The following is a 14382-nucleotide window of genomic DNA, read 5'->3' as shown; positions in this document are numbered from 1 at the left end:
GAATGGAATTAATTGTATATTGTCTTCGAGAACTTCTTAGTAAATATCTTATGATTAGTTTTAAACATCACTTAATTAAGTTTTTCATAAATATAGGTTATTTTTAGATTACTATCTAACATTTTTTTTTCAACCAAGTATTTGAAAAAAAAATTCAATTTCATTGTTATACCTATCGTTAGTCGTTTTTCGTTAAGTGATGGTGTAACATAGAGTGTCACGTTATCATGTCTTGTCATTGACATCTCATTGTCATGTCATCACCTTCAATAACGTGACATTGATATGTCACTGATTAGGCATGATGATGTGACACTCCGTCTGTCACGTCATTACTTAACGAAAGATGACTAACGACATGTAATAAAATGAAAATGAAAAAATTTTCAAGTTGGTATTAGATAAAAAATGAATTTTTAGGTAGCAATCTAAAAGCGATCTATTTTTCAAGTATGAAAAACTTATTTAATATATAACATGAAAAACTTATTTAAATAATATATAAATTGGTGTTTTATGATCTATAATCAATATACACATGTAACATGTTATGTCTTTTTTCACTCTTTCTTCACTATTCTCAGACCCCAAAATATATACTTCACCATTTGATCTTATTGGATTCTCTTTTAGCTTTGTCTAGATATTAAATATACGCATATTAACTTCTTAGTTTCACCTTTAATACTATCTTATTAAATCTAGTTCAATTAATTAAATATGACAAATTGATATGTGAGTTGTTGTAAATTTCAAATAATATTTTTTATTCCTACCAGTAAAAAGTATCTTATTAATTTAATGTATTTCTTATTTTGAATGAGAATTATCTTAAAAAATAAATACAATAAAGTTTCTTAAGTCTATATAAAAGTAAATTGCATATATGTTCATCAAGTTATTTTAATTAATTTTTAGTTTGTTGACAAATTTACAAATATTTAATCAAATAAAAGTGTTTGAGAAACAAATTTTTATTATTGACTTATAAGATTTCCTTTTAAACTTAACTTAAATTTATGATTATCATTTTTTTTATTTTTAATAAAATTTATCATTTATCATTTATTATTTTATCTAAAATTAAATTATTTATTTTGATAAAACTTCTCCTTATCATTTATTAATCTATAAAATTATTTTTCAGATTTGCTTAAATAAGTTTTTCATACGTGAAAAAATATGTTGTTTTCAAATTACTACTTAAAAATTCATATTTTATCAAATATCTACTTGAAAAAAATTTCAGTTTTATTTTACTACCTGTCATTAATTCCATTTCATTAAGTGATGACGACGAAATGTTACGTCATCATCATGACCAATCACCGACCGACATGTCATTGAAGGTGATAACATAATGAGGTGTCCGTGACAAGATGTGATGACATGACACTTTATTTGTTACGTCATCACTTAATGAAAGACGACTAACGATAAATAATAAAATAAACCTGAAATTTTTTTCAGGTACTTAATTAAAAAAAATAAATATTAAATAATAATCTAAAATAAGCCTATATTTCAAATATAGAAAACTTAATTAAGTGTATAAAGCATAATCTTAATCCCAAAACAAGAAAAGGGAATCTCCATGGTTAACATTAACCAACTAGTGGAAAAGAAAGTACTATTAGAAGAATGATTGAAAGATGATACTGCACAAACTTTCTACTTGATATTTATTCCAAGTCAAACAAGTTGAGAGAGAGCACATGTTCCCTATAACTATATGTTCTTTATAATATATTTTTATAAGAAAACCGTCATTGTGTAGATAAAAATTAGCACAATAATAAATTCACTATATGTAACTTAGGCAAATTGTGAACAGAATTCCATTTTATTACGATGACAAGTATAAACTGGGTGATATAAACTTCTAACATGGTTTTTCATGTGTGCGTAAAAGCTATCAATTCTAACTTTACGGTTTTCATATTAGGATTGGCTGCAAAGCGTGTATCCAAAGTCCAAACACAAGGTTGATCATCATTCAAGCAAACCCTTGTAATTTTTATTGTTCAATCGAAAGGACATAAATTGGACGTTAAAGAACTTTTCTCATAATAATATAAGCTAAAAGTGACTGCACTTTGCTTGTGTTGTGGATAACATGAATCATGGTATTAGTGTGAAATCAAGGGGTCTTCCCTATTTCACGTCAAATTTTTGCTATGTCTTTCCATGATGTTGAATGCATCATGTGCTTCCCCCCATTTGTTCCTCTCTCAAATTGAGCCTCAACTTGCCTTGGTCACTCTGACCCAAACAGTTTTAGCATGAAGGAGGAGCATGTGTGATGCCCATGCACATCATTTCATGCTCCATTAATAATAGGGGTGACCAAAACATTCCTCGTGGAAAAAGAAAAAAGAGAGAGAAAAAAAAAACTTCAGCCCATTAAATTATTGAAGAAGAAAAAAAGAAGAAAAAACGGAAAGTTCCATAAAACAAGATACCATAGAGAGAGAGAGAGAGAAAGAGAGAGAGTGAACCGAAGAAGTTAACTTAGATGGTAAAATTAGTTCAGAAACTACTGCACCTGCAGGTCCATGACCTAATTCATCTCACTCCTTGCTTGGCCTCACTCCATAAGTACCCCTCCTTCCCTTCACACTTTCCACTCACCCTCAAGCCAACACAACCAACCAACCCCTTCACACACACTCTCTCTCTCTCTTGCAATGGCTGCTATTGTTTTCCTCCACATTGCATCATTGGCCTCTCTTTTTGTTGCAACAAGTGCAAGAATCCCTGGAGTTTACACCGGTGGCCCCTGGCAGAGTGCTCATGCCACCTTCTACGGTGGCAGTGATGCCTCTGGAACAATGGGTAAAACCTCACTCTTCCTCTCATTCTTCCATCACCTTCCATTACATCTCACTCCCCCCATCCCCTGTTTTCCTCTGCTTCCCCTGTTTTCTACTACCCAAATCCTCTCCACCCTCCCCATTATCACCACTCACCATGTTGCATTTTTCAATTTTTGCATTGAAATTCTACTCCCCTAAAACCAGTTTTTAGCATTCCAGGTCAAGCAAACATTCTTTTAGGCATCAAAATCTTCTCTTTTGTGTCCAATCTCCCAAACCCATTTCTACTTCTCCTTACTCTTTCCTAAATGTACACACCCAAACTGTTCCCTTTTTATCATATCCTTGAATCAAGGTTATACCTATGGATACAGTTGCAATTTCTTCACAATCCTTGATGTCATAAAAAATGGCACATAAATGCAGCTAAGGTGACCATAATTGCGATTGCAAAATCCCAAAAACCTTGATATTGCTATCACTATTGCAGTTACAAACCGTTTTCTAAAACCTTGGAAACAACTAAAAACCTCTTACCCAACATAAATTTCCCATCTTTTTCCCACACCCAAAATCTAAAAAGGCCCAATTCTAATCCAACCAAGCACCCTCTAGAAAAGATAAAAAACCTCAGCTTCTTCTCAAACTTTTCAAAAAAGCTCAAGCAATAATCAAATTTTGTTCTTGAATTTTTTCACACAAACCTTTCTTAATTGAACTCTCATGTGCCCTTCAGGTGGTGCTTGTGGGTACGGAAACCTGTACAGCCAAGGCTACGGAGTGAACACTGCGGCGCTGAGCACTGCCCTGTTCAACAACGGGCTGAGCTGCGGCGCGTGCTTCGAGATAAAGTGCGACCAGGATCCGCGGTGGTGCAACCCCGGGAGCCCATCGATCCTAATCACTGCGACCAACTTCTGCCCTCCGAACTTCGCCCTTCCGAACGACAATGGCGGATGGTGCAACCCTCCCCGCCCGCACTTCGACCTCGCCATGCCCATGTTCCTCAAGATCGCCCAGTACCGCGCCGGAATCGTCCCCGTCGCTTACCGCCGGTCAGTCCCATTCTCAATTTGTTTGTCTGCTTTGCATGTGGTTTTGTTTTTTTACTGTTTTGGCAGCTCAGATAACGTAGGTGAACGCCTGTAATATAATTGAATTGAATTATTATAAAAATCATGAAACTTGTTGTTATTTTTTTTTTATTAACCCTCCTTTGATCATGGAAAAAGGGAGTAAAATAATTCAGAATTTGACAAAAAATAAATAAAATGTCTGATTACGAATTACTTTAGTTAAAGATTCAATTTAATAATAATTCAACCTTAATTTTATCAAAGTCTAAGTCAAACTATTTAGTTAAACTAATTGAATTATTTTAATATAATATTAGTGTTGTCATAATTATTACTTTTTACAAAACGTAAGTTACGTGATTTATGCCTATCACTTCATTGAAAAGGAGAGAAAAAAAAATAGGAAAATGGAATTCTATAGAAAAAGATTTAAATTCATATATTTTTGAAAGTTTGAAGGCCAAATCTATTGATATAAAAAATGTAAAAATCTTAATTTTTTTTTATAAAAAATATAGAGTTTAAAAGCATAAGCTTCATTTTAAAGAGGGACTTGTTTATATAACGTAGTTGCAAAGTTGACACTTATTTAATTAATGAGATGATAAAGTTATTAACTGTGTGTTTATAAATATACAGAGTGAGCATATTAAACAATCTAAATTAATTAGAAAATGATCATGAAGTATATTTTGTGATATATTGAATTTTTTTAAAATTTTGTTATTTTTACTGCCACAAGTTTCCAGTATGGATTTCTCCTGAACGAATGAATTTGCAAACTGAGGCCGAGGCACCGTACACATACAAAAAGGAAACCACAAATATTCAAAAGGTTAAATTACTTTATAATTTCAAAAGATTCGTACATTTTATCCCTATAATTTGTTTTTTAATCTTTTTATATTTTAATTTTTTTTAGTTCATATAATTTTAAATAGTCTTTTTAATTTTTATAATTTATATTTTAATTTTTTTAATTCGTATAACTTGAAACTGATATTTTTAGTCTCTATAATTTATATTTTAATTACTTTTTAGTTCTTAGTAAAAAAATATATAAAAATAATTAATTATAAATTAATTATAAATTATAAATTATTTTTTATTACAATTTATATTGTGATAATTTAGTTACAAATTACTTGTTAATATTTTTGTAGTTAATTATAATTGATAATATTATTCATATTTTAATAACAAGGACTAAAATAAAACTAAAATATAAAATATATGGACTAAAAGATCACTTTCAAACTATAAAAACTAAAAAAAATTAAAATATAAATAATAAGGACTAAAAAATCACTTTCAAATTATAGGGACTAAAGAAAATTAAAATGTAAACTATAAGAATAAAGACTAAAAAAATCATTTAAGATTATAAAAACTAAAAAATATAAATAATAAAACTATAAGTAACAAAAGAGTAATTAAATCTATTCAAAATTATTAGCCTTTCTGTCCATGTGTTTCTTTCCTGTTGTGCACTGATTTTCTTGGGAAAAAAGAAAATACTAGTTGTGCCTTCAAAAGCAAATATTTTCTTGAATTTCCTCCGCAGTTTTATCAGAATCCGCATTCAGATGTTTTGTTCATTACACCCAACAAACCAACACAAATAGCCATTAGTTATAAACTAGTTGTGCCTTCAAACGGTGGTGGTGGGGGGGCGGTAGTTAGGGTGCATTCATGTACCTTACATGAGTTCATTAAATCTAGACAAAATAAATAATGTGTATTTATTTTGTTCACGTCTATCAATAACATATACAAAACTTTTTTAATACATGTTAGTATGTTAGACAATAACTTTAATGGTACATATTACAATTTATCTTACACATAGGGTAACGGTTGGAAAACTTTTTTTTAATTTTTTTTATACTATCAATGAAATTGGCTTGAGAAACAATTAGTACTTTTTTGGTGAATTAGAAACAATTAATACTTATTACATACATAATTCATTGGTAACGATTAAACTTTTCATTATTATTCCAGGGTATTATAGTCATTTGATTTCTATTTGCGTGATCAATGTTGTCAAATCTATAATAAGCTTCCCTATTTCTTTCTGTTGCTTTTAAGCCCTTTCGGTGTGTTAGCTTAGTCACAGTGTGAGTTTGTCAATTGATTATGTGTTTATAATTAATTTTAAATATATTTTTATATATTTGCTTTCATGTTAGAGAAGAATTTAAAATTAATTCTGCATCCATTAGTTCTAGATTAAAATAACTTTGAGTAATTTATAAGTTAAATATAAACTTTTGTATTAAATTTTATTCTTAATTTGATTTTATAATAAAACATTTAAATATAAAAAATATTGCTTCAAATTTAATTTTGATCAAAATCAATTTTATAAATTTAATTTAATTTATAATTAATTTTATCAACATTCATCCAAATGATAGATATATGCTTTAGTTTCATTTGTTGCAACCAAATGTAAAAAAAAAAAAAAAAAACTTATTTGGCAAATTCTTCAGCTTCAAGGGTATGCTAGGAAAATACTCCCCAAGAGAAATTAATAAGTTCCCGAAAAATCAGGACTTAAAGTCAGAAAAACAAAGTTCGTAGTTCCTACCCACTTTGGGTCCCTTATCCAGTTATCCTTGGAATACGTCACAAATTAATATTACCAGAAATTAAGTGTCAGATCTGGAATTTTTAAAATTCTCAGTAATATATTAATTTACAATTTATCAATTACCTTAATAGCACACATAATTCAACTAAGTTTTAACCTATTGATTTGGAATATTCATTATTTTATGGATGATTAATTTTCAATAAAAATTTGAGTGATCATCTTTTGTGAACTTTTTTTTCAATCATATTTTTGTTGTTTACAAAACTTAATTCGAGATTTTATTAAAAAAAATGAATTTAATATTATTCTAACTAACAACCTGAGGGTTGAGATGTGTAATATGATTATTGATGTGTTAGTCTAATATTAAAATAACTGATGAGTTTTTTATTATTTTATATGGGGTGCAGGGTGCCATGCAGAAAGACAGGGGGCATCAGATTCACAATCAACGGTTTCCGTTACTTCAACCTGGTGCTGATCACCAACGTCGCGGGTGCAGGGGATATCGTGCGCGTGAGCATGAAAGGAAGCAAAACCGCGTGGATGAGCATGAGCCGCAACTGGGGGCAAAACTGGCAATCCAACGCGGTTTTGGTGGGTCAGGCCCTCTCCTTTAGGGTTACCGGCAGTGACCAGCGCACGTCAACCTCCTGGAACGTGGCACCACCTAATTGGCAGTTCGGACAAACCTTCACAGGAAAGAATTTCCGTGTCTAAATCAAAGGGAAAGGGAGAAGAAAATCAAAGAGAGAAGAAAATAACAATACTCTTAAATTAATGGCTCTTGGTATTTTTGAGTTTGTTTGCTTTCAGTTTCCCTGCTTCTAACTTTCCTCTATTTTCCTGGGAGAGTTTTGGAGTAGGTGGTAGGGGTTAAAAGAAAATTAAGAGAAAGGTAGTTTTAGGAAAATGTAAAATTGAAAGTAAGGTTAATAATTAATATAAATGTAAGTTGAGGGTTTGCATTAAATGTTAAAGTGTTTAATGTGTGGGTGATGCTGGAATATTAATTAGCCAGCATTAGCAACCTTTTTTTTTTCTCTGTTTATTCTATTCAAAGTGTGAGGGGGCTGAGGAGGTTGCAAGGAGGAACATGTAGCCCGCAGCTCTGGCTTTATTATTGACATAAATATACTATCATATCAATAAATATAAATAAAAGAATATTTCAGTTTCTATAAATGTTGCTTTGAATAGGCTTGTATTGTGTTTTATTTTTTTCTCTTTTTTGTACAATAAAATAATAGAAATTTGAATTTATGATTCCATTTACATTCAAAGCTCTTGCAATTAATCAATTCCAAGTTTTTTCGTTTTTTTTTTCTTTTCAGACCAGCTGTTGCAGGTTTTTTTTTGTGATAAAACAATACACAGCTTTGCTAGTATTTTATAACAATGAAATTGAACTATTAAATTGAATTTCTGTATTCTTTATTAATTTAGCTCCTCTAATTAAAGCATGGACTGTACTTCATAAAATAAAATTACAAAGTAATAACTATTGATGATATAATCTTTAGTTAAAAAGTAATAGGCCATTTTGAAAAGAAGAAGAAAAAAATCTTAGTACACCTTATCACTTCTCTAGAGGTTAACCTATTCCTCTACTTCAAAGGATGCCTCCTTTACATAACATTATTATATCATATACATTAATTCTTGATTGAGCTCATTTGTCTAAGTCCAAGCCTTTCTTAACTCCTATATCCTCTATTTATGTTAGGTAATTAGTTTTCAATGGTTGATTTTCTAGTCAATTATTATTTCTCTACACTTTATTCATGATTTACAATGTGAGAATGATTACGTTGCCTAACCAAAGGAAGAAAGTAAATGCCAAAAGGATTAATTTGTAAGTTCGTTATTGCTATTAAAAATTTTATGGGAAGCTAGTACCTAAAAATGGGTAAGGATTTACCCTCTTTGTCCCTTATTGTCAAGATCCATATTCCCTATGTAGTATGTCAAATGTCACTTATAATAACACCTTTAAAAGAGTATCAAGATAAGATGCCACTTGTTAAACAAGCACTCTTGTAAAGTCTCCAAATTTTCAAATTATAGATTTATACAAAAAATATTTTTGCAATAAAAGGCATTTTTCGCACATACAACACAACCTTAATATTGGAAAATCATATAACCAATTCAACGTAGGTTAACTTACATAATCGCCTCATTACTTGTCAACCAAACCTTAAACCTTTATTCTCCCTTCAACAAATCCTACTTGTACTAATGATTGAGTGTAGGTCGAGAAACATTAGCTATAAAAATTAGTTTTCTACACAAATTAAATTAGTTTGATTTAATCAAACAACCACGACATAACTAATTGAATCGCTATTTATAACCTTGACGTAAGGCTTTCGTGTCTAATATTCATCCATAGTTATATACATAATCAATTCCTTTCAACTATAAGAGAGTTTATCATAGTTCTTTCTCTTACTCTATATTAATAATAGGATTTAGTATCTAATCCTTTGGCTCGCAATGATTGAACCAACTCAAAATTAATTAGAGGCTTGATTTGATAATTAATTTGTTGAACTTAGTTCATAAATCAAATAATCTGAACTTAAATGCTTAAGTCCAAATACTTTGCCTTTGATGTTTATTTTTCTATCACTTTCATTCATGGTATGTTCATGACCAAATTGCACAAAGCAGAAGTACATTGGACGAGAGATCAAAGAAAGAGAGATTAGGTAACTTCAAGAATAACTTTTAAAAAATTATTCTTCATCTTTACAATTTATTTTCTTATAATCTAATGGTAAAAGACAAGTTACTTATTGAAATTATTAAAATAAAAGAAAATGAAGGGTGGAAAAAGAGAATATCTATTTTAAAATTATTCTTAAAGTAATGTGATATCTCATAATATTAAACCCAAATTGGTGAATAGATGTCCAAAATTTTCTTGTGACCAAAATATGCCAATGCTTGGATACACGGAAATGTATCTGTCTTAGCGTTCAAGGATACGTACGTAGATCATTAAAATTCAACTTTTAGATCTCTATACATGCTTTACGGAAGACGACGAGACCAGAATTAATGAGCAAATATTCAAAAATTAATGGTGATTAGCAATTAAGCGTAAAGAAGCTCATTAATGTAAAACTCAACAAAAGTTCAGTAATTAAGCACAAGTAGAAAGCAATTAAACAAAAACATAAGCCACGAATGAATGCCTAAAAGTTGATCTATTATATGCTCTAGTAAAGCTATAGGAAGACAAAAGCCTAACAGTTTCACAGCAACCATTTTTTAAGAAGTCATACTAGGATTTTGAAGGACAAGAGGACTTTTAATTGTGACACTACTAAAAAAGGGCTTTACACGATGCAGTTTTTACGATGGTAGTGACGTAAACATCTAAAAAATATACGCGGTGGCATTTTCGTAATTTGAAATTGTTATATGAAGACGATATTACTAAAATTGTTGGATCAAGTGGCCTCAGAATAATTAAGAAGGGGGTTGAATTAATTATTCCTAAACCTTTACTAATTTAAAAAAAATTACTCTTCTAAGACTTTTACTAAATAGTTAAGAGAATGAGGAGTAGAAGAGAAACTTAACAGAAAGTAAAAGCGGAAATTAAATGCACAACGAAAATTAAAAAGTAGGAAAGAAGGAGACAAACACACAAGAGTTTTTATACTGGTTCGAAAACAACCCGTGCCTACATCCAGTCCCCAAGCGATCTGCGGTCCTTGAGATTTCTTTCAACCTTGTAAAAATCCTTTTACAAGCAAAGATCCACAAGGGATGTATCCTCCCTTGTTCTCTTTGAACCTAGTGGATGGACCCTCCACTAGAACTGATCCACAAGAGATGTACTCTCTCTTGTTCTCAGTCAAACCCAAGTAGATGTACCCTCTACTTGTACCACAAAGGATGTACCCTCCAATGTGTTAAGACAAAGATCTCAAACGGTTAAACCTTTGATACTTTGTGAATGGGGATACAAAAGAATTCTCAGGTGGTTAGTCCTTTGAACACTTTTGTATTAGGGAAAGGGAAGAATCAAAAGAATTCTCATACTGTGTCGTTTTGAATTCTTTGACAAGGGAGAAGGGAGACACAAAAGAATTCAGGCGGTTAGTCCTTTGTTCTTTTGGAAAAGGGAGAAGAGAGACACAAAAAGAATTTAGGCGGTTAATCCTTGGCGAATTCTTTTTGGCAAAGGGAGAAGAGAATGAAAAGATGAATAGCACAAGTTTTCAAGGTTTAGAAAACCAGAAAACTTTAGAAAGCTTTTGGTACAAAGAAGAAGAAGTTCAAAGAGATTTAAGGCTTGTAAATGATTGATTGAATAAGTGTAAAAGTGTATTGAAAAGCAAATCAAAGCCTTGCATTTATAGACTCTTCATGTCTGGCCAAGAGGACCATTTAGAAGAGTTATAACTTTTAGAAAAACTTAAAGCCAATTTGAAAAAGTAAAAAACCTATTGAAGAGTTACATCTTTTGATTTATTCAGAAACAGTCACTGGTAATCGATTACCAAATCAGTGTAATCGATTACACAAGGCTTTTATGTGAAAGGATGTGACTCTTCACATTTGAATTTGAATTTCAACGTTCAAAGGCACTGGTAATCGATTACCAAAACATTGTAATCGATTACAGCTTTTTGAAATTAATTGGAACGTTGTAAATTCAATTTGAAAACTTTTTCAAAACAATTTTGCTACTGGTATTCGATTACAACAATCTGGTAATCGATCACCAGAAAGTAAAAACTCTTTGGTAAACATGTTTTGAGAAAAATCATGTGCTACTCAATTTTTGAGAAAAACTTTTCATACTTATCTTGATTAAGCCTTCTCTTGATTCTTGAATCTTGAGTCTTGATTCTTGAGATCTTGAACCTTGAATCTTGATTCTTGACTCTAAACTTTCTTCTTGAGTCTTGAATTCTTCTTGATTCTTATCTTGAACTCTTGAATTGTTCTTGATTCACTTAAGTTGTTCTTTGATTGATCTTTGATTCACTTGAGTTGTTCTTTGATTGATCTTTGAGCTTTTTGTCATCACCTTTGTCATCATCTTTTGTTATCATCATTGTTATCATCAAAACACCTTTGAATCACCTTTGATTCATCATGAAGCTTTGCTTCTACAGAAACTCGTCTTAAAATTACTTGTTCAACGATGGGTACTACAACACTGTTGTAAAAAACTCAATGACATTTATTTTATAAAATAAATCATTTTATTTAAAATGATTTAAGACGGTGTGGATATGAACGTCTTTGAAACATTGAGAGACAACCACGGTGATTTTATAAACATCGTCTTTAATTGGTCTAATTAAAATTAAAAAATGACTTGTGGCACACACATGCATTTTCATCTCCTAATTCCTCTTTCATTCGCTAATCACTGTTGTGTTGACAGAAGCTCCGCCGGTGCCATCTCCACTCCTGTGTTGACCCTAGCTCTGACCGTCGTGCCATCTATGTAGCTCCCGTCGTATCTTGAGTGATCGAAGCTCAGATCGCTAGTTGTACCCAGGTATTTATATGTAATCATTGTTGATAACTACTAACAATGATTTGGGTTTTATTCGTGTGTTGCTCAGCTGGTACATTTGCTTGGATGTTGCTATTTCTCATATATTTGGCCCTTTTTATGTAGAGTTGTCAATGTGGGTTTTGGCCTAAGGGTTAACCCTACCTAGGGCTTTAACCTACTAATAGGGCTTCGGCTCCGACTTCTTGAGCTTCCCTTAAATTCTTTGTTGTCAGCTTCCTTTAACTCCTTTGTTGTCGTGCAAACAAACACGGCCTTGACAATCATTTTTTTTGGAAAATAAAAAGTATAAAACCGTGTTTTGTGAAGTTGTTGGGACTTTGAAGTGTATTTGTGTTGCTTGATTCTAGTTTTGAGAGTTCTTTGTTCTTGAGCGAGGTCACAAGTGGTGGATAGGTTTGTTAATTTCGCAGTTCTCTATGCGTGCCGCGTTAGAAGTTGGGTGAATTTGCTTTGAACGGGAAAGATTTAAGTGACGGGTATAAATTCTTTGTTTTTTTTGCTGGTTTTCAAAGTAGATTGCCATATAAAATATTGACAGAAAGCATTATTACTAGGCAGCATCTTTAAATGGAAATTCTCATGGGATAAGCAGTTCCAATTAACAAGTAAAATCTTATGTATGGAAACTTTAGTTACCAGCATGATTCATTGTTAATTTTACTGCCTAAATTTCCTTTCTTACTAATTTGGCTAAGAAGGTGAAACTAAATTGTTTTTCTTTCATTCTTTCTTGTGCATTTTTTGTTTTTTTTAGTTGTGTGTTTGGTCTATGCTAGATTTAACAAATGATTATCCAACTAGTGAGCTGAGTTGCATTGGTAGATTTTGGGAACTTCAAAGCAAAAACAAAAAATTGTGGCTATAAAAATGTCTTCTAGTTAGATTAACACATGAATAATGGGATTCCATATTTTAATTGAAATTTCAATGATGTTTCTTTTATCTGTTTCAATGCAGGCTGCGATATCTTCCGAGTGCTATTGTGGCTGCGGTTCTTGGGATCATTATTGACATGCCTGTTATATCAGTTGTTGCCATATTTAAAGGCCCTTAAATGCTTTTTAAAGGGTGGAAGCATTTATTTCATGATCTCATAGGTCATGAAGGCCCTTTTCTTCGAGACAATATGTGTTCCTTTTACTGGCCTTGCTATTGTTCTGTGGCCACTAGCTGTTGTTGGGACAGTTCTGGCATCTGTGTTAGCCAGTTTCGTTCTTGGTGGATATGCAGGTTTTATAACTTATCAGGTCAAGTCTCTGTTGATACTATTGTTACTAATTTATTGTAGCCTGCATATCCACCAAATAACAAGAGGATTATTTTGTTCTTTGAAACCTGCATATCCTTTTACAAGTCAAGTCTCTGTTGATGCATCGGTTTGCTTAGGTTAGTGTAAGACAATAATTTTCTAATGACTGAAACATGTATAAGTTTGGTGGGGAGACTTTAGTTATAAAATAAGCATGTAATGCCTAGGAGAAACCGATGCATCAACAGAGACTTGACCTGATAAGTTAAAAAGCATTTGTTGTTTAGTATCTACCAAACAACAATGTACCCCAGCCCAAACAACAAGAGGATTCCTTTTACAAGTTTTAAGTCTCTGTTGATACTATTGTTACTAATTTATTGTAGCCTGTTATGCTTTGCTTAGGTTAGTGTAAGACAATAATTTTCTAATGACTGAAACATGTATAAGTTTGGTGGGGAGACTTTAGTTGGTTTCTTTTCATGTATGCCATTGCTTTTATATCCTTTTGTTATGCATTTTGCATTAGAGAGAATTATGCTCAAGCTAGATAGGACCTTTATGGGTGGCAAAATTCTCCCTCCGAGTATTTAACGCAACTACATATCCAAGGCACAAACTCAAGACGTTAAATTAGAACAATCCCATGCCAGTTGATCCACACATTCATGGTATTAAACTTGAATACCTCTGATGGTATTAAACTTGAATGAGTCATGGTATAAATAACAATAATAACCAAGCCTTTTTGAAACTTTGGATGATGCATCGGTTTCTCCTAGGCATCACATGCTTATTTTGTTCTTTGAAATGCAGGAATCCTCTTTCTTGTTTGGCCTGGGGTACATTGTTGCAGCTGGTGATAACACATGAAGACATACAAGAAGCAAAGTCAGGTAAAGGGAGTAGAGTCATTAGAATTGGTTTGCCAGCACATTGCCTTCTCCAAGTACTCTTGCGTTCTGCAAAAGCCAATTCCACTGGTATATTGATAAGTAAGTGATCACTTGTTGCACTACTAGTTGTAATTTCCTTCTTCCTCTAATTATTATATAGAATAAATAATAGTCAAGACTAAAAAATATTAG

The 14382-nt window shown here is 31.7% G+C and overlaps 1 protein-coding gene and 1 non-coding gene across 2 annotated transcripts; both read left to right on the top strand.

Moving 5' to 3' along the window:
- The first annotated feature begins 212 nt into the window (after nucleotides 1–212).
- On the top strand, nucleotides 213–318 carry MIR4387D (microRNA MIR4387d). Its single transcript, NR_048721.1, has one exon. It is a non-coding gene; the product is annotated as a microRNA MIR4387d (primary transcript).
- Nucleotides 319–2398: 2080 nt separating this feature from the next.
- On the top strand, nucleotides 2399–7760 carry LOC100820154 (expansin-A4). The gene is made up of 3 exons (XM_003552125.5): nucleotides 2399–2835; nucleotides 3553–3871; nucleotides 6902–7760. Exons 1-3 carry the CDS (start codon nucleotides 2688–2690, stop codon nucleotides 7209–7211), a joined length of 777 nt encoding a protein of 258 aa, XP_003552173.1. The 5' UTR covers nucleotides 2399–2687; the 3' UTR covers nucleotides 7212–7760.
- The last annotated feature ends 6622 nt before the right edge of the window (nucleotides 7761–14382 follow it).

The sequence above is a fragment of the Glycine max genome, chromosome 18 (genome assembly GCF_000004515.6).
Source record: "Glycine max cultivar Williams 82 chromosome 18, Glycine_max_v4.0, whole genome shotgun sequence".
Lineage (NCBI taxonomy): Eukaryota > Viridiplantae > Streptophyta > Magnoliopsida > Fabales > Fabaceae > Glycine > Glycine max.
Note: the sequence above shows the minus strand (reverse complement) of the source record. Positions and strands in the feature narration are given on the sequence as shown.

Excerpts from the sequence above, each read along its gene's own strand:
- LOC100820154 (XM_003552125.5), top strand. The coding sequence starts at position 2,688 with ATGGCTGCTATTGTTTTCCTCCACATTGCATCATTGGCCTCTCTTTTT. Across the intron at positions 2,836-3,552 it reads TGATGCCTCTGGAACAATGG|GTGGTGCTTGTGGGTACGGA; the intron begins GTAAAACCTCAC and ends TGTGCCCTTCAG. Across the intron at positions 3,872-6,901 it reads GTCCCCGTCGCTTACCGCCG|GGTGCCATGCAGAAAGACAG; the intron begins GTCAGTCCCATT and ends TATGGGGTGCAG.